This window comes from Passer montanus, unplaced genomic scaffold (genome assembly GCF_014805655.1).
Source record: "Passer montanus isolate IOZ18808 unplaced genomic scaffold, ASM1480565v1 scaffold5, whole genome shotgun sequence".
Taxonomy (NCBI): Eukaryota; Metazoa; Chordata; class Aves; order Passeriformes; family Passeridae; genus Passer; species Passer montanus.
The window spans coordinates 17,981,393-18,004,552 of NW_024369929.1; the positions used below are offsets into that span (position 1 = coordinate 17,981,393).

General features: G+C 49.0%; 1 protein-coding gene across 11 annotated transcripts in view; it reads left to right on the forward strand.

Moving 5' to 3' along the window:
• The window catches only part of PPIP5K1 (diphosphoinositol pentakisphosphate kinase 1), a 41,395-nt gene extending 19,756 nt beyond the window's left edge, over nucleotides 1-21,639 (forward strand). For 3 of the 11 annotated variants that reach the window (XM_039722764.1, XM_039722766.1, XM_039722765.1), the window contains exons 24-32: nucleotides 804-920; nucleotides 1,188-1,352; nucleotides 2,445-2,535; nucleotides 7,437-7,559; nucleotides 11,303-11,365; nucleotides 13,814-13,993; nucleotides 18,587-18,724; nucleotides 19,141-19,254; nucleotides 19,865-21,639. In XM_039722764.1, coding sequence (XP_039578698.1) covers nucleotides 804-920; nucleotides 1,188-1,352; nucleotides 2,445-2,535; nucleotides 7,437-7,559; nucleotides 11,303-11,365; nucleotides 13,814-13,993; nucleotides 18,587-18,724; nucleotides 19,141-19,254; nucleotides 19,865-20,559 — 1,686 coding nt within the window. In that variant the 3' untranslated portion in view covers nucleotides 20,560-21,639. The remainder of the gene's footprint in view (nucleotides 1-803; nucleotides 921-1,187; nucleotides 1,353-2,444; nucleotides 2,536-7,436; nucleotides 7,560-11,302; nucleotides 11,366-13,813; nucleotides 13,994-18,586; nucleotides 18,725-19,140; nucleotides 19,255-19,864) is intronic. The other 8 variants (XM_039722774.1, XM_039722769.1, XM_039722767.1 and 5 more) reach the window with 7 other exon arrangements.
• Nucleotides 21,640-23,160: the final 1,521 nt, after the last annotated feature.

Below are 23,160 nucleotides of genomic sequence, written 5' to 3' on the forward strand. Positions count from 1 at the left end.
GTTAGAGAAGTGTAAACTGGTATCTTTAGGAAGTAAAGAGAATCATTTAATGCACAGCTAGAATGTGGGAGCTGAGGGTGCTGGCTGTAGGTAGGTTTGCCACCAAACTGCATGTACTGATCATCAGACCTTGTGACTTGGGTCTGTGCTGCAGGAGGTTGTAAGGATGAGGGGAGCAGCCCCTCAACCCACACCTTACAGAGTTAGAGCCTTGTATTCACAGAGCTGGTGTGAACTTCTAATGTTAGAAGTGATGCTTGTCAAAAAAAATGTGACTAGAACTCTCACAAGTGGTGTGGATGTGTCAGACAGCCAAGATGGGTTTATATCATTAGTGCCACATACTGTAAAAGCTCTGGCTTCCTTAAAAAAAAGGTTAATGGAAAATTATTATTAGAGGCAGTTGCTTAAATCTTGGACCAGCCTAACTGAAGGGCTGGGGGGGACCCAGTCTCCTGTCCTGGCATATGCTGGGTTTGCAGCAGAAGTGGGTCAGAAGGAGCTGGGGTTTAAGGGTGTGTGTGTATATATAAATGGAGCCTGATTCTGTTATACTCCTCTGTGGCTGTTGTCCCAAAATAGCAACAGTCAGAATGCCTCAGCTGGGTGCTGATCAGGGCTGTCGTTTTGGATGGGACAAACCTGGAGCCATTCTGTTCATGCTGGTTGCCCCTGCTTTCCCTCCAAAGGATGAGCCTGGGATGTGTGCTGGCCAGCACAGCAGGGTGGGACCTTGGCCTGGGCTGATGCTAGGATTAACTGGGTTTGGTTCTTTACCTGTTCCCTGTGACATGTGTTCACAGGACCCCTCTTCAGAGGAGCGTTTCCATGTGGAGCTGCATTTCAGCCCTGGTGTCAAGGGCTGTGAGGAGGACAGGAACATACCCACGGGGTTTGGCTTTCGGCCGGCCTCAGCGGAGGTAAGCAGACACCTGGGCAGAGCTGCCAGCCCCAGGAGACACCTGGGCACTGTCCTGCTCTCTCTGGCCCTGCTGCAGAAGCCTCCTTGCTAGTGGGGCACACAGGGCGCTGGCATGTTGTGTCTCTGTCCCCTTTGGGTGGCTGCTGGGACTGTGAGTGCCTCCCGAGCTTGGCACAGCAGGAGATCCAAGCCTGGAGCTGGTGTGGGGCAGCGTGGGCAAAGGCCACGTGCCTGTAGACACGAGTGGAATGTTTCCTTATGGCAGAACGAGGACAAGAAGGCAGACCAAGGCAGCCTGGAGGACCTCTCGAGCGCGAAGGGCAGCGACGAGCCAGACCGTGCTCGGCAGAAGTCCCCGCAGCCCGCGGAGCCCGTCAGCGTCCAGCGAAGGTCACCTCTGGTCAGGAGCCGCAAAACGGGGTCCATGGAGGTAACCGTGCTCTCCGTGCCCTTCCTTGTTCTTGCAAAGGCCTTTTGCTTGGTTTTGGTTTCCTGGCATTTCTTTGAACATGCCAGAGTCTGAGTTGATTCTGGGAAAGGATCTGCAGAAGACAGAGAGGGGTGTTGTGGAAGGCAGACCTCTGGAACTCCTCCTCACAGGCCAGAGGAACTGATGAAGAAAAGCAAGTAAGGAAATGCTTGAGAAACACAAACATTATTTGGATTACATGCTCTATAGAGGCACTGGTGTAGCCAGTATGAGATTACATGCAACCTCAGCACCTAGCTATGATGACATCTTGCCTTCTGTTAGGCTCCAGTCTTTGTCTTTCCCAAAGGCAGCTCCATGTTTCGCATTCCTCCATTCCATCTAAGATCTCATGCTGATCAGGGGTCCCTGCTCACTGATGGATTCATCCAGGATGTTTAAGCCATCAGGGCTTAGAACTGTCCTATTCACTGATGTGGTGAAGTAGCAAAATTAATTTTACTGTTCTAACATCTCTCCTTCTGGCTGTTCTGTGTCACAAAGCAAGTGTCACAGTCAGCAGGTGACTGTTACCTTCAGAGTGCTCTGGAATTGTCCCTCTTTTCAGAGGGATTTCACAGGTATTTTTGCCATCAGTTTTCTGAACCAGAAAACAGCAGAGTTAGTACTAAGATATTTGTTAGCTGTCTTCCATCGGTGTATGTTTCTCACGATGTCACCTCTGCGTGCAGCACTTAGAGGCTCTTTGTGATAGGCACATACTAAGTTAAAGGGGATATGATTTCCTGCTGTTAAAGAAGGAAGGCTGTGTCCCAGGGATCACAGCAAGAGTCTCGGGAGAAAAGATGCTCATTACATGAGTCCCATCATACTTTACAAATCTCCACTGTTCCACAATCCAACAAAATCTTGAAATTACAGTTGAACATTCATTGTCACAATCCTAGCATATGACTATCTTTGTGCTTCTTGAAAGTGGTGATTTTAAGGAAGAGATGTAAGTTTCTTTACCTTCAATTGATGTTTAAAGGCTTTTGATACCAGTGAGTAACTTGGAGCATGGTGCTGATTATTTACACTGTGTCTTTGCAGGTGCTGTCTGAATCTTCTTCTAAATCAGGAGGTTATCGCCTCTTCAGCACTTATTCCAGGCAGTCTTCTGAGATGAAGCAAAGTGGATTAGGTACTGTACCTGACCTGTAACCAGCCTACTCGCTTGTAACTCTATTTCTATGGGCATTGGTCTGTGTCCCCACATACACATCTGCCTTGAGTTCCTTGTATGCCTCTGTGTGTTTCGTGTCTTCTCTCAGTGTTACTGTTGAGACCAGTGTAGAGACTGTCTAGTCAGTACCTTTTGTGTACAAACTTCTCCTTCAGCTGCTAGCAGCAGAAGATGGACTTTTCATCCTTTCTAGTACAGCAGCAACAGGGCAAACTGCCTACCTGCAGGCTTGCCTCTGCGTCTCTGTTGCTCTCATTTGTTACATTTCTCAACTTAGTAGGAAGAGATGATTTTAGGTGAGAACTAGTGTGCTTTCTGTTCTGCAAAACATCAGTTTATACGCAAAGCCGTTCTTCGTGTGAGACTGCTCCGTTTCTACCTTTGCTTGATAAAGATCTGTTGTATGGAACGAATGTGTCACATACAGAGTGTTTGATAGCTCTCTAATCGAGCTGAACTCCTTGGTCAGCCATTCTTCTTGGTAGCCAGTGGAAGAAAATATTTCAGAGGATTTGACAATCTCTGTCCTCGACTGTTCCATTCCATGTCATCCTAACCTAAACTTTGTCTGAACAGTTGAAATTCTTCCTGAAATATTTCTGCTAAAGCAAGATCTATTTTGAAACTGGAAAAGCTGTCTTTGCTGTCATGAGGTTCAGAGATGGCTGTGCAACCGGTGTCTTGAAGAGAGGAGGTGATAATGCCCAAGTCATGCCCACTTTCTTTAAACCCTCTTAGCGTTATAGCATGGCTGCAGACTTGAAGCAGTTCTGACTCATCACTCTGTTATATGGACAACCTGCAGCCAAGAGACTTCTGAAAGGCCTGCTCATTTCTTTGCCACTTTTGGATGAGCAGTTTCTTTGGAATTTAATTCTTACCAAGGGAAAATAATTTTCTTCTGAGTGGTTAGAAGGTATCCCTGGAGTCTGCCAGCTAATGTGTCCAGCCGGCTGGAAAAATCTAAATAGGAATGGCTGATGTATATTATTTTCATAAAGGGACAGTATCCTTGGCCATGGTAATTTTTGAATGTATTATTTCACTCATCTCTGCCTTTCCCTGTGCCACTGCGAGATTCAGTGAGCTGTGACAAACTGCTGTGCTTAGGCTTGAAGAAACCTGTGGCTATTTTGTAAGTCCATATGGATGAATGTGGGAATTTCTGAAATGGCACATAGTCAAGGAGGTGCATCTGCCTGGAGAATTACTGAGTACATCAAATGGTACTGCAGACTGGTTTTACTGTTTGAATGTGCAACTACCAGAAGGCCTGGGCTCTGGAAAGCAGATGTTATAGCCCTTGGACTACAGCCTTTTGCAGGTTTTTGAGGAATGTCTGTTTTGGCAATAGAGAAGACTGCTGCTTTTCTACACCTTTGTACAGTACTACTCTTCCTTCACAACAAAATCTGAAATATGATCCTGTGGAGCTCTGCAGGGACAAAACCTTGAGTAGGAGCTGATAGATCTGATCTGTGACATAGACCTCTAGCCCAGCCTTGGTTCTTCTCTGTAGAGTCTTGCAGGTACAGAAGGATTGAGCAGGAAAGACCTGTTGTACCACACCAGCTTGCACAACAATTGGTGATTAGAATATCTGTGTTTCTGTGAGGTTTTTTTCACCTGAGGCCTGCTATGAAGAACCATGCCCCTTTACCTGTACAAGTCAAGCTCTTCAAGGAATCTTCCTGATTCCTTTCCTGCTTGTATTTAGAAATCTGGTTTTTGCCGCTTTAGGATTTGAAATGTGTTTTCTCTCTAAGAGATAATACAGAACTCTGGAAACTTGAACTTTGGCTTTAATACTTGTCTCAGCAGCTGGGGGGGGTTATTAGGGGGGTTAATCCAGACACTACCTGCTGTTTCTGAATTTTCTGAAGCTGAGCCTACCTCCTGTTGCCTGACCTTGTCAGTCAGTGCCTGGCTGTCATTATCTCTGGAAAATGGAATATCTGTCCTGGTGTAACCTCATATGTGTAGGCATGCAGGAGCAGGGAGCACGAGAGAGCTCCTACAATAGCTCTGCCCTGCTGCCATACCTTCCAGAATGGTGCCTCTACTGTAATTTAAAAAATTTAATTCCTCCTTTGAAAATGGGCGGCTGCAGCTTGCTTAGTCTGTGCTTTGGAGTGTGGCAGGTTTTTCTGGGCAGCATCAAGTGCACTGCTGTGGATTGTTTGCCATAGTGAATGTGCTTGTAGCTTGAAAAACCTAGGGATGTTTCACTGCCTTTCTTTGCTTACAAGAACCCTTCAAAATGGAGTAAAATCGCTGCTGGCTGTTTGAGCAGTAGAGGTGGTGCACTGCCAGTGGCACAAAGCCTTGTGCTGAGATTCCCAGAGAGAAACCAAGAATGACTATTTTTAAACATCTGACATACTGAATGAACATATGACAATTAAATGCACAGTAAATATCCAGCACGTACAGTAATTTCTAGCAAGTGTTGCTACATTTAAATCCAAATGGCCATTGTGTTCTTTAGGGTGTGTGTGTGTGTGTGTGTGGTTACTTTGGGTACAACGGTCGTCTGGAGTTCACTGTAGACAATTGCTGTTGTCCATAAAGTCATCTTTGTAATTTTCTTCTGGCATAATGTCTCTGTCTGCAGCAGGAGAGCAGAAGCACTGGGGTATCCGTAGCTTAATCATTAACAGCACAAGGTTGCTCAAGATATACAGTCCTAAAAAGCTGATGTTCTATTTTTATCTGCCAGTAAATGAATCTGTTGGGTGGTTTTTGTTGTCGTTTGTTCTTAAACCATGGAAGAGCTATTAGGAGCATCATCCTGTCTGATGTGTTACAAAATTTCATTTTCATTCCAACAGATTCCAGTTCATGCTGAGTCAGCACTTTGCAATCAATTTAAGGCATTAGGAGGAAATTTTCTAAGGTTTGTGTATCAGTGACCCTGCAGGCAAGAGTTCTTTTATGTTCAAGGGCATGTATGTGCTAGTCTGTGCTGTGGAAAGGCACCAGCAGTGTCACAGTGGGGGAGCAGCTGCAGTTCAGTGCTACAAGGACCCTTTTGGTCACCCCAGGAGCAGATGTCCTCAACTCAGCCTGAGCTTATACAAGAGCATTTTAATACTCAAGATCTCTGTGTTTTCTCCAGAGAAGCTCTGGCTTAAGGATCTTTGCAGAAACAGAGCTGGGGTCCCCAAGAGCAATGAGTGGATGTGAAGCAGCAATGTGTCCTCACACCAGGGAAAGCTGATGGCATGCTAGGCTGCATCAGCTGGAGTACAAGTGTCCAGCTGAAGGGTTTGGCTCTTTCTGTCTGTTCACCTCTCAAGAGTGCCTGAAGCTCTGCTGTCCTGCCCTGGGCTCCCTGGGGTGTGGAGGGTGTGTGTGTCAGGACTGTGAGCCCACTGGAGGGTGGTGGAAATGGGTGGGAAGCCTGGAGCACATGGCATTGGAGGAGAAACTGAGAGCCATGCTTGTTCAGACTGGAACTTGTGGGGACTGGAGACCTTAATGCTCTTTCACCGCCTAAATGGGAGGTTGCAGAGGGAACAGAGACAGACTATCCCCAAGGCCCTGTGGTGGTTGGTGGAGAACCAATGAACACAAGTTGCAGCACAAAAAGTTCTAATTGGCTGGGAGGAACAAATTTTTCACCCACCGTGAGCGTGCCAGATTTTAGAGCAGGAGCCCAGAGAGGTTGTGAAATTTACTTTCTTGGAGGTATTGACAACTTGATTGGACAAATCCTTGCAAGCTGATCTGAGTTGGTCGTCCTGGAGTGTTGGGGAAGAAGCTTCAGTCTCCTTCCAACCTAAATCATGCTATGATGCTGTATTTTAAGAACCAAGAGCTGCTTCCAATGTAGGCACGTTCTCTTTCACAGCAGTAACAGTTGCACTGTTCCCTGTTGGAGGTTTTTTGCTGTGGCAGACAAGGTGGAACCAGATCAATTGGCTTGTTTCTGGAAGCCCTTTGTATGTAGGAGTAATGTTGGTTTGAGCAGTCAGTACAGAATACAGCAGCAAGACTGTTTGCAGAGAATTTACAGCCAGTCAGTGGCTGTGTCTGGTCCATAATAGGGTTTTGTCTCGACTCACAATTGCTTTCCTCAGTCAGTTGAAAGAATCCTCTTTCAAATCCCTGGTGTTCACTGAATATCACACTAAGTCAAGTCAGTCTTCAGAGCACTGTGCCTTGGAGAAGCAAAGCCACAGCCCCAGGAATGAGGTTTCCCTCCACCTTGCATGCCCTGTTCCTTGACACTGGGTAGGTAAAGTTCCATGCTGTGTGAGCTCCTTGGTGGGCTGATTGCTCCTGTGCTGGAGCAGTGAGACACGACGAGCAAAGTATGTCTGTGAAGTACGAGCTTGTGAGAGCAGGCCCTCTGGTCACAGTACTTTCTCTGCTAGTTTGACTGGAGATGGATCCACACTGGCTGATCCACAGATCAGACAGTTCTTTCCTCTCCTCAGTGTCCTACACAAAAAGGAGCTTTCCAAATAGAAGGGGCAGAAGAGCAGAGCAATGAACCTCTGTGACATGAACATCAGTGGTTTGGCATCCTGTCTGCTCTGGCATTAGTGTGTAGCTTTGCTGACTGAAAGAGGTGAAGGTGTTTCTCCTAGGTCAGAGCAAGAAAGCCAAATGGAAGTAAACCTTTGGATGGAGTTAGGAACTTTCCTGGTGCTGAGGTTTGGGCTACCCGCTCTGCGCTTGGCACTGTGGAGTTTAGAATGGAGAACACGGCCTCCCTGTGCTTCCAGGCATCATGTATTTTTCTGAAATTGCTTGTGAAGTGGCCAGTTCATTCTTCATCCTTTGACTAACCCTGCTTTTCTGTAGTTGCATGCAGTGGATATGTGTTACTAACACCTTCCCTGCCTTTCCAGGGTCACAGTGCACCGGGCTGTTTAGCACCACTGTGCTGGGAGGCTCCTCCAGTGCCCCCAACCTCCAGGACTACGCACGCAGCCATGGCAAAAAGTTTGCCAGCAGCCTGACATACAAAGACGGTATGTGTGTTCCCTGGCAGCAGGGTGGTACTCTGTGGACGCTGGTGTCTCAAGATGTGCCTGCAGCACACACTTGGACTGCTGGAAACAGTGACAGTTGGATGTGTGCATTCACCACATCTACAGTGATATATTTTAACATGTCCCAAGAAATCATGATCCTTGCTAGGACAGAAGGGACCTGACGTTGTGAGAGGAGTTTGAGGCTTATGTGTGGTATTGCTGGGGTCTGATTTTGGTCTGATGTTTTAATAGTACTTGGCTGTTGGGAAGGGGAATTTATTGGTCCAGATATTAAATTGGTTTGTCCTGGTAGGGAAATCCAGCAGATCACATCATCTTGCTTACCTTGATCATTTTGCTGATGGTAAAATGAAGCTCTTTTTGGGGCAGCAATCCTTGCCCCATGGAAGGTGGAGCCATCCCAAAGACAGAATTATATGCTCGGGCATGGATAAGATGGGCACTAGAGAGAGGCTGAGCACGTGGCAGAGTCTGAGGTGGCTCTCAGGAGGCAAGGGCAATATGCCTGAAAGGCTTGAGGTTGAGTTGCTTGGATGAAGTACTGCAGATGAAGTACTGGAAAGTCTGGTTTCTGTACAGCTGTGCAAAAGCTGCCGGGAAGGTCAGCAAGACAATCTGGTGAAGGCATTGGGGCCAAGGTTACAAATGCTCTATGTCCATGGGTGCAGGTGCTGCAGCTGCACCCTGACCTGCCAGCAACACTTGGTGCAATGTGCACGGAGCAGAGAGGGTTGTTATTTGCAAGGAAGGTGGGGCACAGGGACAGACTGAGCTGTTCTGGAACAGCTGGAGGGTGTAATGCACATGTGCAAGTGTCCACTGTGGCCCTGATAGGAAAGACACTCACTCAAACTTTTCAGTACTGATTCACATATCATTTGTTGGGGCACTGATTTGAGGAGCTCCATGGGCAGGGTCTGCACAGCATACTCTGACAAGGCTGGAAATCCACCTAAGGTTTCCCAGTATTTGATTGGATGCATGTAAGGTTGTCTGTCTTGGATATCTTATCTTTTTGGTATTTTAATCAATGCAGAATCTGAGTGCCTTTCTTATTGGGATTGTAAGGAACATTAACATTGCTGGATTTCGAAGTGGGAAGAGGATTAAGGGAGTAGTTTGGGAAAGACAGGAGGTTGGTTCATCTGGATTTTTGTCCAGTTTTGAGGTAAGGAAAATGGCCTAGCAAATCAGGATGGAAAGATGTTGTCCAATTCTCAGCCCTGTTGGAACTCTGTAGGTATCACTACGTACACTAGCTGCCTGTGCTGCTTTTCTTGTATAAGAGAAAGCCAAGCTGGTTCTCACCTCCTCAGGGCACTCCCAGCCACACCGTGGGCTGTGAATGATGGTGTCAGGGAGTGTTCTCAACCCCAGTGTACCAGTCTGAGCTGCCCCAGGCAGCAAGTACTGGCTACTCACAGGTTGCAGAATAAGCTGATGGTGTTTGGCACAAAACCAGGATGTGAGTCACAGTGGAGCCTCTGAAAAGGCCAGCAAAGGCCCTGGTGGCTGTTCTTTCCTGACTCTGCAAGGAGTGGGAGCCCAAGGCAGCACGGATTCTCAGGGAAAAGCATCAGAGACTGCTCTGTGCCCAGCTGGGCATGGAACAGACCTGCTCAGTCCTGGTGCTGGGCTGCCTGCCTCTGTAGGCTGTGTAGCAGGATGTGCCTGCAGCAGGCTACAGGTATTTGAGGCCGTGGACTCCTGCTAAGCCTAAATTCAGTGACAAGGTCTCTGTGTGCTGAGATGCAATTGTACCCTCAAGTACCTAAAATATGGACTTAGTTGACTAGCATGTGTCTAACGCAGCTCAGAATTATAAATCTTGATGTTATACTTCTGTTTCCATGTTCCTTGGCATGCCCTGAGACCCTGTGCTGTCAGTGCCTTGCTGCAGTAAGGGCATTTGGAGGGAAGGTGTCAGGGGCTTGGGAAGACAGGGAGGAAGCAGAAGGACATTTTGCTTCTGGGGAAAGCAGTTTGGAATGTGAAATGAGCCCTTGGTCTGCATGTTTCCACTTAAATGAGCACTACTGCAATGCTGAGCACTGGAATTGAATCCAAACATCACTACACATGGTTGCAATCAGTGGCACTGCAGCTACAGCAGACTCTTGCAGAACATTTTGTTCCATACTCTTTAGAGTAATGGTGTTGAAAAGCAGCATGAACTCCTTGGTAGTTTTTCGTGGCTGTGATGCTTCAAGATGCAGTGTGTGGCATATAGCATTTCACCAATGTTAACTTGCCTTGTTCCAGGGATGTTTCAAGGGCCCTTATTTCTGAAGGCTTTTATGCTTGGAGCTGGAGGAGGGCTAAGGAACATTTCAGCAGAAAGTTTTCTGAACCTCAGGCTGAGGGAAGGTCCATGGATGGTTGTGATTTCAAGTTGGCTTGCCTGAAGCCAGGGATCTAGTAAACTGGGTCAGTGCCATTTCAGTTGATGTGTCTCAGGGCAAGGGGAGGTGTGGGTCAGCTGGAGACTGTCACCAGCTGACTGCAGCTCCAGGCTTAGACACTTCCAAGGGATTGCATGTGTAGGGAAGATTGTCATGCTGTTTGTTGAGTTTAGAGAAAGAAAAACAATTTTTAGTGCTGGTACACTAGAGGAGGAAGTTCCAGTGAGAGCTGGTTTTAGATACATTATTTGGCCAAGCCACTGAATGTAGCTGTAGGAGTACGTTGGGAGTATGGAGCATACATTGGTGCACTGATGAGGAGGATAGGCATACAGACCCTGTGTACTAGGGAGAATGGATGCATGAAACGTGAAAGAGAAATAAAAGGGTTTTCTACTATTTCCTGAAAGATCCCCAAGAGCAGCAAAAGGTATGATTGGCTGGGGTCTCACATCAAATCCCACATATAGATGGTCTGATCCAGGCCATTCTTTTTCATGATAGCTGAGGATTTCCAGTGTGGGAAAAAGGCAAAGTTTCCAGCCTTTTTTATTTTTTTTTGTGTGTGTGTGCATGTGGAGCGTAATCCATGTCCTTTAAAGCCTATCTGTTTGCACCCCATTAGATGCACAGTGTCTGTCCTTGCACAGTCTTTCTGATACATGATTTGTATGGGAGAGGTTGGCCTGGCCTGGGGCGTGGCCAGGAGAAGCCTGAGGACCACTCTGACAGGTGTATCCCAAAACTTCCCCTGAAATGTTTTGAGCAGAGAACTGTAGAGGCATGTCTTCATGGCTCTTTTCCTTCTTCCTTACTCAGGTGGTCTATCCTTAAATTCATAAATAGCTCTGTGTAGCTTGCATTAAGAGGTTGTTTTGAGCTGTACCTTTGCTGGAACTCCTTAATACCTCTGCAGGGAGGTGTTTGTTTTCCCTGGGCAGAGGTAAATCCTGAGAACAGTCCTGTGGTGCTGCTGCTTGCTGCGGCGTGTGCTCTGGTGGCTGTGAGCATGGCCTGGCTGCATTCTGCACTGGACTGAGCCTGGTGTGAAGTGTGAGTTGCTGACTGGGAGTGATCGAGAGCGTGGCTGAGTGCATCATGTCAGAGAGACCCTGGCAGGGTGGTGCAAGGGCTGGGGAGATGCAGAATGCTTCAGTCAGACCCACAGGCAGAGTGTTGGGTGCCACAGCAGTGCCAGTGGGAGCAGCTGTTGTGGGGGTCAGGAAGGTGAACCTGAAAGCCTAATCAAGTGTATAAAGGTCGGGGGATCCTTTGAAGCAGGCTGTTAACTGAGATGATCTGTTTTTATTTCCTCAGAGCTCTTGTCTATGCCAGCCGTAAAACGATTTTCTGTGTCGTTTGCAAAGCATCCGACTAATGGTATGTTTGCTTTCTGGATTTGATGTTCCCTCACACTTCTAACCCCATGCTCACGTTCAGTTTTCTCTGCACACGTTCTCCTCTCAGCCTTCTTGTGGTTTTTTTTGTGTTTGTGTATCTGATGTCCAAACACGCTTCACCTTCCTCCATTGTCTCCTTGTGACTAATGTGCTCACTCATACCCTGTTACTGCTCAGTGGTGCCTCTGCTCTCCCCTGAGGTGTTTTTGTCCTAGGTGAAGAGGCAGAAGGCATGGCTCTGTGAGTGTGCTGCTAAAGCAGCTTTAACTCTGTGGTGACATTGAGGCCTTTTGTCATGCTCCTTGTCGGGAGGGTGGGGATCAGGGGGAGAATACTGCTGGATTGGGGGCTGATGCCCATTCCATGTCATGAAGCATCAGCAGCTTAGGTCCTCAGTTTCTACACTGCAGATTTGATGGATGAAAACAAGAATAACACTAGGACTGCTGTGTGTCACCTGGAAGGGCCTAGTGTATGGTGGGACAGACGAAGTGCACCTGGTGTATCATGTCAGGAGTACTGGTAGCCTCTTGGCCTCCTGTTGTGAAATCTCTGTTAAGCTGGTCTAGTGGTTCCTCCAAGCATGTTGATGTTGGCACAGGGGGGCTCACCTTTATGCAGACGTTACCCTGTGGATTGTGCCTCTCCAGAGCTCTTACTCGTCTGCTGTTGGTGGGTGGTGCTGGCTTGGGGGGAGAGGATGGGTATCGTGCTACCTGGGGTGGCATCACCTGCTTCATCCCATCCTGCCTGTATCTCTGGAAAGGCTTGGTGACAGATGTCTGACAGAGCTTCTGCTAATTTACTATCTCTGCTCCATGTTGCTACTTGCCTGACAACCGAAGTGTGAGTCTGTGAGGTTGTAGGCCACTAGCTCTGTTGTAGCAGGTGCCTTGAACCAGTGTTTATTCTCCCAATACTTTTAAAAAGGTTTCACAGCACCCCTCCTCTTGCATGGCTCCTGCTGCTGAGACAAGGTGGAACCAAAGGAGATCACTGAATGCTACCAAGTATTTCTGCCTGATGCAATTGAGGCAGCTTGCAAATATGAAGACATCCTGCTTGGTGTAATCTGGAAGATGAATGAAATTCAGAAGACTGTTCTGCAAATGAAAGTTTTGGGAAGGATGAAATGGGAAAGGACAGGTCACTGTGGCTTTACTGTTTCAAATAACTAGAGGGAGCCTATTCTCTGTGTTTGCTTGGCTTTGGTTTTCCCAGAGCGGCCAGCTGCTTGGTTTGTCTGTATGTCTGGGCAGTATTGGAGCTCACATGGTCTATGTCAGCAGGGTGTGTTGTTCTATCTTTCCTGCAAGGTTGTACCAAGTACCTTTTGTAAGACATGCTGTAAAACAGTTGCCCCTGCTCCAAATATGATCGGGTGAAACTGGGCATCATGTTTCTCCCAAAACTCCAATTAGTATTTCTTATGGCAAAGTGCTTCTTAATCAAGAAAACAAAGACGGGTCCAGCAGGTGAGAGCTCAAGGTCAGGGATATTTGGTCTAGGATTGACACTGCTTTGAGCAGGAGGGATGTTTACCCCATGAACCACTTAACTGAATGCAAAAAGTGTTCCCAGCTCTGAGTCTGGATTTTGTTTCTGGAGAGCTGCCTCTGTGTGGTGAAATGGAGTGGGTGAACCAGGGTAGTGGTCAAGCACAGCATCAGGCCAGATGGTTTATGCCCTGGCCACACAAGACTTGGGTGGGTGACGCGAGTCCTGAGGCAGCGTGTAGGGAGAAGACATACCTGCATGCTGGTATCTTGTCTGCCATGCAAGGATATCACAGAAGATTGCACAGGGCTCTTCTCAAAGACAGGGAAAGTCAGTGCTTCTGGGCTCCCTCTGTTCTGCACTCTCAGCACTTTGGTCTCAGTCAGACCCTGCTGTCCCCGAAGTCCCTTGCACGGCCTCTGCTCATTTGATGCTGGGCCATTTGCTCTCTCCCCATGCTGATGTGCCTGGCTGCGCTTGGATGCAGGACTCAAACACTGTTGGCAGTCTTGGCACTGCTGGATTTCTCATCTGAGCTGCAGAAGGGCAAGTCTGGCCCTGAGACTGATCATTTTATTTAGCCAAACCTGAACTGCATTGGACTTGGACTGTGTCCTGAAATTTATTCACTTGTCAGACTTTCCTTTACAAAGATGAGCCCCTGCTGCTCAGGCAGTGCCCTGTGCTGCAGCTGGGTGAAGCCTGGGCTGGGTGGGAGTCTGGTCTGCCCTGGTGTCACTGGGGGGACATAACTCTCAAGGGCATTCCTGACCTGCTCACTGTGGGAGGGATTTGGCTGAATGTGTGGCGTGTATCCTTCTCACCCAGCAGCCCTGGTGCTGGCAGCTCCATCCCCACATCTCCGCAGTTTCTCTGTCCCCCAGCTGAACCTGCCCCTCTCCTCTCACTCTCTATGGCCCCTTTCCTCCAGATGTGTTGGAGCACCAGCACGTTGCCCAGTTGCTACGCCGTTTTTCCTCTGACTGTGCCACGAGCCGGACCATCTCCTTGGATGCCACCCTAGCCCATCACCTGCAGCAGTGCTCCTACCACCTGCGCCTCTTCAGGAGCTGGCTGATCTCAGGGCAGGATGACTTGGAGTGTCTTTACGGTACTGCACGCTGCAGCTGCCTCTGTCCCATGCTCTTGTAGCTGAGCAGGGACCACTGTCTGCTTGAGAGTGCAAAGTATGCTTTGCTTCTGAAAAAGGAAAGTGTTTCCCTCACCGAATCCCAAAGGTCTCTGGGCTGCTGCTGCAGCAAGCTGTGTGGGCTGTTGTACCAGCAGTTTTGGAGCCTTAGGCAGGAGCCTTACCACATGGAGCCTCTGCTCCCCATGTGGCTGTAACTGCTCTTTCCATCTTAGGCAATTGTTTGTTGCCTCCTTCCTTTAGCCAGGGTAAGCCCTTAAGCTCCCTTCAGGGTAGGTGCTGAGCTGCTATCCATGGAATGCCCTGCTGGCAGGATGCTCTCTGCAGGTCTTGGTGAGCTGCCACAGAGTGTCCCCATAGTAGTGGAGGAACCAAAGTGAGTAGTGAGAGTATAGGAAGAGATTAAGGAGGTGCTGCAGCTGGTCACAAGCTGAGTGGACTTGCTGTGGAAATTTTGGGGAAGTGAGAGCTTGTGGGTGTGTTGTATCTAGAGAGACTGAGTTAAGTTAGGGTAGAGCTGAGCTTTTGTGTGGCTGCACTGCATGGCATCTTTCCTGCCTGATAGGGCCTCTCAGTGTGTCCTGTCTCTGGTGGGAAGAGGTAGGCAACTTCAGCATTGAATCCAGATGTTATAAATCAAAGCTTGCTGCTGTTTCTCTGGTGTTTTTCAGCCTCTGTCACAGACGAGGAGTCTGGTGCATGGAGGCCTTGGTGCTTCTCACACACGCAGAAAGACTGCTGCCCCCTGAACGAGGCAGCGAGCTGGGGCTGCCTGCTGAGGTTTACTTGCACCATAGGAGCTGCTCGGAGCATGTGGCTTGCTGAGCTGTGTGGTGTGATGCATGGACCCCCTTTTCCATTCTGACCCACAGGTGGAAAGGGCACAGACAGTGCAGCCTTCCATGTAGTGAAGCAGCAGGACCAAGCATTTTCAGACCCTGGAAGATGAGAATTTTTCTTAAGTCTGTTTTTCCTTGATATGGCCCTTTCTGTCAAGCAGACAGATTTGGAGGTTAGTTGTTTTTCAAATGTAATTAGGACAATTCCGTGGTCTCCTGGCAACAAATGCTAAAGAGGAGCAGAATTGCTTCAAGGGAAGAGATGCTGGATCACAGCAGACTGCTCCAGAGCCAGGGCTGAGCTTGGCCCTGTTTGTGATCTCGGGTGGGGAGAGGAAATGAGCTCAGTGCTTTGGACACAGCAGGCTGCTGGGAGGTGCATCCTGCCCAGCACAGCCAAACACAGGCATTAGGTGCTCCATACCTAACTCCTTACCAGCACAGAAGCCCTCCCAGCTGCAAATCAAATATTCACCATCAAGTTCATGCTGTTTTCCCAGTCCACCAGCAAGCCCACAGTTCATTGATGTGTTTGGGATTCCTGCTGAGGCTCTTCTCAGAGCAGACATGGTTGACAGCCCAGGTTTCTTCCTTGTGAAAACTGCATTCTTCTGTCCTCTCTTGGCTTTCCACTGTACTTCTATCCACACAAAGGAAACATGAATTAGAAGATAGAATCTCTGAGTCAAAAGTATTCCATTGGCATCCACAGTTGGAAAGATCAACAGTGGAGCCCTGAAGGAATGTCTGGGAACCTGTGTGGTCATAGATGGGAAAAAGAAACGTGCAAAGTAACTTCATATTGGCAATGAATCACACTGGTGATTCATTATTGGTGATTCATTCAAAGCCAAAGGTCAGCTGTGGACAGAGAGCAGCCCTGTGATGATGAGCAGGAAAGTAGCGGTGATGTCCAGTGTAAATGAATTTAAATTACAAAGGGAAACAGCCCCAAACTCTTATATATGAAATAGTGGACTCTGATCTGACCATCATTACTTGAGACAAGGTGGAAAAGGTAGAAATTTGCAAAATTAGAAATCTGGCAAGGATGTTTTTAGTAGTGGTCTAAGTGGCCTGAGTGAAGGGGTGTGGATTCACAGTTTTGTGTAGATCCAGGAGCAAGAAGGTTTCTAATGGAGTGAGTTGAGACACTTGGGACAGAAGTGGGTTTTTTCCAAGCTCTGTACCATGGTACCTGGGGATGTTGGGAGCTTGACTGAGTTCAAGGGGAAACAAGAATATGGAAGAGACAGATGATGTTTATAGCAGTTCTGAGCTGTGGGTCACTGCTGTTTGGGGCACATGACTAGACAGTCACACGTGCTGTCTAGACTCCTAACCCTTCATATACAATATACACGTGGCATGTTGGAGTTTGTCCAGAAAAATAGGGGTGGATTGATGATGCATGTCAGAGAGGAGCCTGGTGAGTGCTTTGTTCGTGCCGAGACTGGACAAGTGCTTCTTGGATAGAATTCTGTCCAGTTTCTCATGCCATAGCCTGTATCACAGACTCCTGCCCTTCAGGCCCCAGGAAAGAGTTTGGGGGAGCATCAGCAGTAGCTGCACAGTCAGCACAGGGTAACTGTCCGGCAAGGATGCTTCCTGTGGCTTGCTGTCACATTTTATTTTTCTTGCCCCTTCCCAAAGGTGTTGGTTCTTTGCTAGCTGTGTGTTGCAGCTGTGGTTGGAGCCTTCACTGGAGACACGTAGGGATTGTGATCCATAGTGGTAGCTGCTGCCTGAGCTGTGCTGTGGTGGCATGAGCCACTGTTGGCCTCTTCCCCAGCAGCTCAGCAGGTCTAGGGAAGTGTGCAGGCAAGTGGGGTCCCATACACAAACGAAAAGGATTCCTTGAGCACAGTACTCCTCCACCTTGAAAGAGGAAACTTTGGCCATTTTGCTCTGCTTGCTCAGGAGTGGTGCAGTGCCACAGCGCTGTGCAGAGTTGCATGAGCAGGCACCTGGCACTTTGGGGATACAGGTATATGATTTCACATCAGCTGTGTGTCAGTGTCTAATTTTTCTTTTCATGCTGGACCTTTGATTTGCTCATCTTACTAGAGGGAAGCCCAAGAACTCAGATCCCCATTGGTGCCCCTAGTGTGTCTTGTAACACTGCTTTGCCCTATCTTATATTTAAACTTCCTTTTTTCTTTGGAGACCCCAATTCCTGAGCAAACTTTGGCCCCTCTCAAACCAGATTTTGATGTGAAATGACATAAGCCTCAAACTGGGCTGCTCCACAGCTATGTCCCATGACCATTTTAAGTTTTGCCCTCACCTTTTTTGTTTAGCTCTGTCTCCCAGGAGGCCTCTGAGAAAATAAAGAACGTAATTTCTTCCTTCCTCAGCACTTCCACTCTCAGGACTTCTTAGCAACAGACACAAGAATGTGGTCTTTTTCCTGTGTCTTATGTTTCTTCATCCTAGCTGAGGATTTGTTATCCTGTCTTGAATTATGTTTTTAGGCCCTTTGTGGCATAGGTAACCTCTTGAACTCTCTGGAGGATTCTTTATCTCCACCAGCTGTTATTTATTCAGTGGACACCTTCATGGCTTGTGCTCCTTGCCTCTTGTAGAACTGGGTTTGGGGAGGGTATTGAAGCAGAGCCTGTCCTGGAGGTGACTGCAACAACTGTCTGCAGTACACAAACAGGTGCTCCAGGGCTTCTCCTGAGGTGCTGCCAAGCTGCAGGAGTCAGTTTTATCCTGTTGGTGTGCTGGGCAGACATCCTCCCACAGATTGCATCAAGAACTCTCTTATTTTTTGCATTTCAAAGTATTTTTCCTTTTCTGTAGATACAAACACAGTTTATTTCCAGAGTCTTTTTGAGGTCCTTGGAGGAGACTGGGGGGGTCACAGAATGGGAGGTCCAACCCTGAGGAGTTGAGAGGCCATTACATTTGAGAGGTGCAGAGCAGGGGGCAGCTTCATTCCATATACCCGGGACTCACCTGTTTCTTCCTTGCTTCTCTGACAGTTCAGGTTGGCTTGGTTCCACAAGGCATTTACAGGAAGCTGGGATGACGAGGAAGATGCTTTGCTGTGATACTCTGCTGGCTTGAGCAGCAAAGGATTTATTCTGAATGGTTGTGATGCAGCTTAGCTTTGAGAACGTGTCTATTACACACTGAGATGCCTATTTATGGGCTTGCTGGCAGTGAAGTCTAGTTAAAGGGACAAATAATTCAAGTCATTACCCAGCCCTTCCTTTGGACACAGCCTGTTGGGGTGCATGGGGGGCTGCTGTGACAGGGAGGTTCTGTGGCTCCCTGTGGCTGCTGCAGTGTGTGCTCCCTGCTGTGGGGAGAGGGGGCTGTGCCAGGCAGGGGGTCACCAACAGTGGGACCTCTTTAATGGAAATTCTGTTTGGCTTCCGTAAGAGAGGGCACTGTGCCAAGCTCTGTGCCAAGTTCTCTGTCATTGCTGTGTATTTTAAGTGTCCCAGGCTCAGCAGCAAAAATGGCAGCTGCCAGATACTTTTCCTCCACTCCCCTCCATGTGTACCCAGGTGCTTGCTTTCAGATCTGTTACTGCATGGGATTGCTTCGTGGTGATTTTCTTGGGTTAAAAGAGATGACCTGAGGCCTGAGTGTGCCTGTTGTTTGATCCTGTGCCCAGAGTGCCCAGCTCCTTCAGCCATGAGTGCTCCTGCATGGATTTTCCCTGCTGTTTCCTCTATTCATTTTCTGCTTGGGTCTCTTTCAGGTTTTGAAGGCTGTTCCATGGTTCCCACCATCTATCCCCTGGAGACCCTGCACAACTCCCTCTCTTTGCGGCAGGTCAACGAGTTCCTGACAGCCGTGTGCAGGAGCTGCAGCGAATCACACGTCCAGTCCACCGCAGGTACTGCGCAGGTGGCCTTGTCTCTGGCGAGGCAAGGAGCACTCCTGCTCTTTTACATCCTTGGGACACATCAGCCTGACAGGACTGGAGATAAGTGCAGTCCCTAGAGCCTGTCCCAGAATGTTCTAGCCCAGGAATGTGCCATGGGACCCAGCTCAGAGCCATCCTAGGCCATTTACGTGACAAACAATCAGTCAGGACTGTCTGTAGCTGATGAGTTCGGTGATGAGGATACCGACTCCAGCTCTGGAAATCTTAGCCTCAGATTCCCAGGAGTTGATGGGCAGGCATGGCTCTGAATTGGCACTGGTCTTTAGCTCTTTCCAGAGCACCTGCTCATGACTGCTGGGCTATGAGCCATTCCTTTATGTCTGTTGGAATATTACTGATCTGTGTATTTTTTTTTTTTCTTGAAGCTTTGTTTGATTCAATGATTGGGAGCCAGATACCAGGAGACCCCTTTATGTCCCAGCGAATCCTGTCATCATCGTCCTTGCCACTGCGTCAGCGTTCGGATAAGCCCCCTTGGTGTGAGTCTGCTCTGCTCTCAGTCAGGGGCAAATGTAATGGGCAGGGAGGGAAGTTTATGAAGTCAGCAAGGTCAGGAAACCAGTCTGGCTGAAAACAGTTGTTTAGTTCTCCTCCTTTATTGGATTAGATACAATCTAGGTATTGCTCTAATTTCGCTTATTGTGCAATATAAGGCAAGAATAAGCATTAGTAGAGAATCAATATTTCTTTCTCTAGTGTTGCCTCTCACTCAACACTCATGGACTGTGTCTGTCAGGAACCAGGAGGAGCAAACTGAAGCTGGGATTGTTCCATAATAATAAGGGAATGAAATATATTGGTTTTAATTTTGAAGCAAAACATCACACTTCACATTTTGTGCTGTGACAACAGAATCCACTCTTGGCTGTATGCCAATATAGCACTGGATTACAAGGTAGAATTGTACTCTGTGTGCTTGGGTTTTCATCAGCTGAACTGTCAGAAATACCCAAGACCAGCTGCAAGCCCCTGACAGGTCACACAGCATATAGACAGCCCTCACCTCTTGGTTGCAGAACTGTGGGACTGTGACTGTTCGGGTGGGAAAATACTAGCTGCATGTTTTAAGATTTTTCTTCCTCTTTGCAGACAGCAGTGGCCCCTCCAGTACCGTCTCCAGTGCAGGCCCATCCTCCCCAACTTCTGTGGACAACTGTGCTCGTTTCAGCTTCACTGAGAAACTTTCCATCAGCCCCCCAAAAAGTGAGGAGCAGCTGACTAGCCAGTCCCCCGAGCAGGAAGAGAGTCAAGCTCCCCGCAGAGGGCTTGATGTGCAGGAGGGCATGTCTGGGCTGTCAGTAGCAGAGCCAAGTGCCCCAGAGACCCTGATCTGGAATCAGGGCCCAGAGCCAGGCAGGATTCTGGAGCTGTGCAAGAAGGAGCTGGCAGGGGAGGACGCTGACCCAGAAGAGAAGAACATGGGGGAGCCGGATGAAGAAAAATCACCTGGGGAAGTGTTAGAGCCAAGTAGCATAGGAAACCCAGAGTGTGGTGAAGGGTTTGACCTGAGGCTGGCTGGGGAGACAGTGAAGCCAAGTGAGGGGTCTGTCAGGGGAATGACTGGCCTGGGTCAGTCTGGGCTGTCCAAGGAGATGCTGGTGCCCTGTGAAGAGGAGCTGCTGGGAGAGGTGTTGGACCCAGAGCATACAGGCAAGGAGCTGCCGGGGGACAGTGCTCTGTCAGACCAGCTTCTCTCTGGTCACCTGTGCCAGGTGCAGCCACTGCCTCCTGAGAAGAATGTGGAAGAACTGCAGCTGCTGTGTCAGAAGGATCAGCAAATTTAGTGGCTCACTGGACAGCACACTGCAAGCACTTCTAAGCCCAAAAGCAGCCTGACCTCCTGCATGGCACCTCACGCAGCTGGCAGTCCGTAGCAGAGAAGAAGCCACTTCCTAGGGCCTCAGGATGCTGTGGTGTGGAAGAGACTGCTTTGCTCCTCCACAAGCCAGCTCTTTGCCATTCAGCAAGAATGTTTGCCTCGTTAAATGAGCAACAATGCAGTCATGGTACTGGCATGGCACCTCCATGGAGCAGGGACATGGTGCTGCACTGGTGTCCCAAGGGCTTTGTGCTCACTGGGATAGCAGCATTAGAGGACTGGTACAGCCAAGGCTTTTAGGGTGGTAAGTCCAAAGGGGACAGATCCTCCCTGGTGACCTTTTGGCCCACAGCCTTCAGAAGAAGGCATTCTGGGCCCAAATTAATCAGATCAATCACAACCACCAACCTCTCTGTTTCTTCCTTCTTCCTCTCTCAATTCCCATTGTTGGCCACCAAAATCCAGAGAGTCCATGGTAGGAAAACTAGCAGAAGCAGAAAGCATTCTGAATGAGTGTGGAAAAGAAGGGTAGTGAGGGCATCAGGTTTGACTGCCACTTGCAAGGAAGCATCCCTTTGGCATGGCCTTGGATGTTTCCCTGCTGGGCTGGGGCAGGCAGGAGCCTGTGGATCCAGCCTGAGAGAGGTGTGCAGGGAAGACACAGTTGTTTTTTTTTCTCATCCCCAAGGATCAGGCAGGGTACAGCTCTGAGGTCTTGGTGACAGGGATTAAAAGAAACTGCTATTTTGATAATTCCAGGACTATTAGAAACCAATAAGGAGAAATCTTTATTATATAAAGTGAAAAGTATTTAATGGATATTTATGTAAATGCCTTGTGAGCACAAGCCTGAGGGCGAGATTGATACGGGTGTCCCTGCCGCATCCTGAGTGCCGGCCAGGGCTGTGCTTCCCACTCCTCCTGTATTCATGGACAAGTCTGCGTGTCTGTCTGTAGCTAGGATCTGTGTTTCTGTGAAGCTGTGCCCAAAGATCTCTATGCTGTGTTGTGACGGTGTGTGTTCATAGTAAATCTATGCTGTGGGTCCAGTGTCTCTCTGTCTCTGATGCTGACTTGGCAGCAGTGTGTATGTGCCAAAGCTTGCAGGTGCTTGGAACAGTAAGCCCTGCTCGTGCTCTGTTGTCCTGGAAGAGCAGCTGTAGCTGGAGTCAGACCTGTAGTAAAAGCACAGGCTCCAGGCCAGGAAAAAAGCCTCCTTTTTCCTGCACAGGAAAACTGGTCATACTAGGGAAGAGCTCAGGGGTGTTTGTGGTAGAATGAAGACACTTGGAGTGGTGTGTTCAGCTCCTTTCACCTGGTCCACACCTTCCTGTCACTTAAAGCACATCCTGGGTGTCATGTCCTTTTCCTCATGCCCAGTAATCCCAAGCTGCCACTTGGGAAAAGTCATGTTTACTTGCACTGAGAACAGAGCAGTCATGCAGCTGCCCAGAGTGTAGCACTGGGTGGGGGCACCCCAGCCCCCTCCCAACTTGCTGTGCCTGCCCTGTACTCTCTCTCCCTGCCTTACAGATCTGCACAGTGCAGATCTACAGCAGTGCAGCCAACCCCTGCGCTGGCTGAGGGACCACAGGTGACTGAGCAGCGTCCATGAGATTTCCCCTTGGCACTGCCCACAGCCCTTGCCCTGCTCCCTTGCACAGACAGTGGCCTGTGGCACCTGCTGCCACCAGCCACGTCCCTGCTGAGCACCAGCCACATCTCCTGCCAGGACCTGTGTGTCTCTGTCTGGGGACGGTGCCTGGGCAGGGTGGCTGCCACGATGGACCCAGCAGCACCTGCTGCAGGGGGTCATTGCTGAGAGGGGCATGGAGCTGGGCCCTGTGGGGTGGGACTGTGGCTCTCAGGTGCTGATCCCTGCACAGCCTGAGGCTTGTCACTGCACACCTTTGGGAAATGCACTGCAGTCACAGGACCTTGGTTAGCTGGAGTATGGCCAGAGACAGTGCTCATTTACCTGAAAAGTAGCTGTGTGTGGAAATAGTTCCTGCTTTATGGTAACAATTCATGGTTCTTCCCATCAGCACCAGGTATGGCAGGTCCTGCCCTGAGGTCTCCACCAGGGCCTGCACAAGCTGTGGTCTGTTCTAGGGCAATGATGGCCTCTCTCCTGAGGACTGTAGCATGGAACCTGCTTTCTTTTTTCCTGGCATCCACCTGTGCCATTGTTTCCTTCTGAGGGCAGGCAGGCAGGAACAGAACTAACTGGGCATCAGCCTCTCCTGACTGTGTTCCAGCACAGGCAGAGCAGCAGCTGTCCCAGTTTTCTGATAAGTAGCTGAAAGAACTGAAAGAGAATTCCCTTGCTGGAGGTCCTGTTGAAGTTCTGCAGAGGTGCAAAGCCCACTGCTGCAGTGGGGTCAGGCATGGGATCCCTGGCATGCCTGCACCCAGGTCCCATGCAGGCAGGTGTGCTGCCAGAGACCCTTGCAGCTCAGAGTGCCAGCAGCACAGGGCAGAGTTGCCATTCCCAAGAAGTGCAGGGACAGGCAGAGGGCTGCAATGGACTGCATGATTCTGGAACTGTAAGGAGTGATGGTGTTGC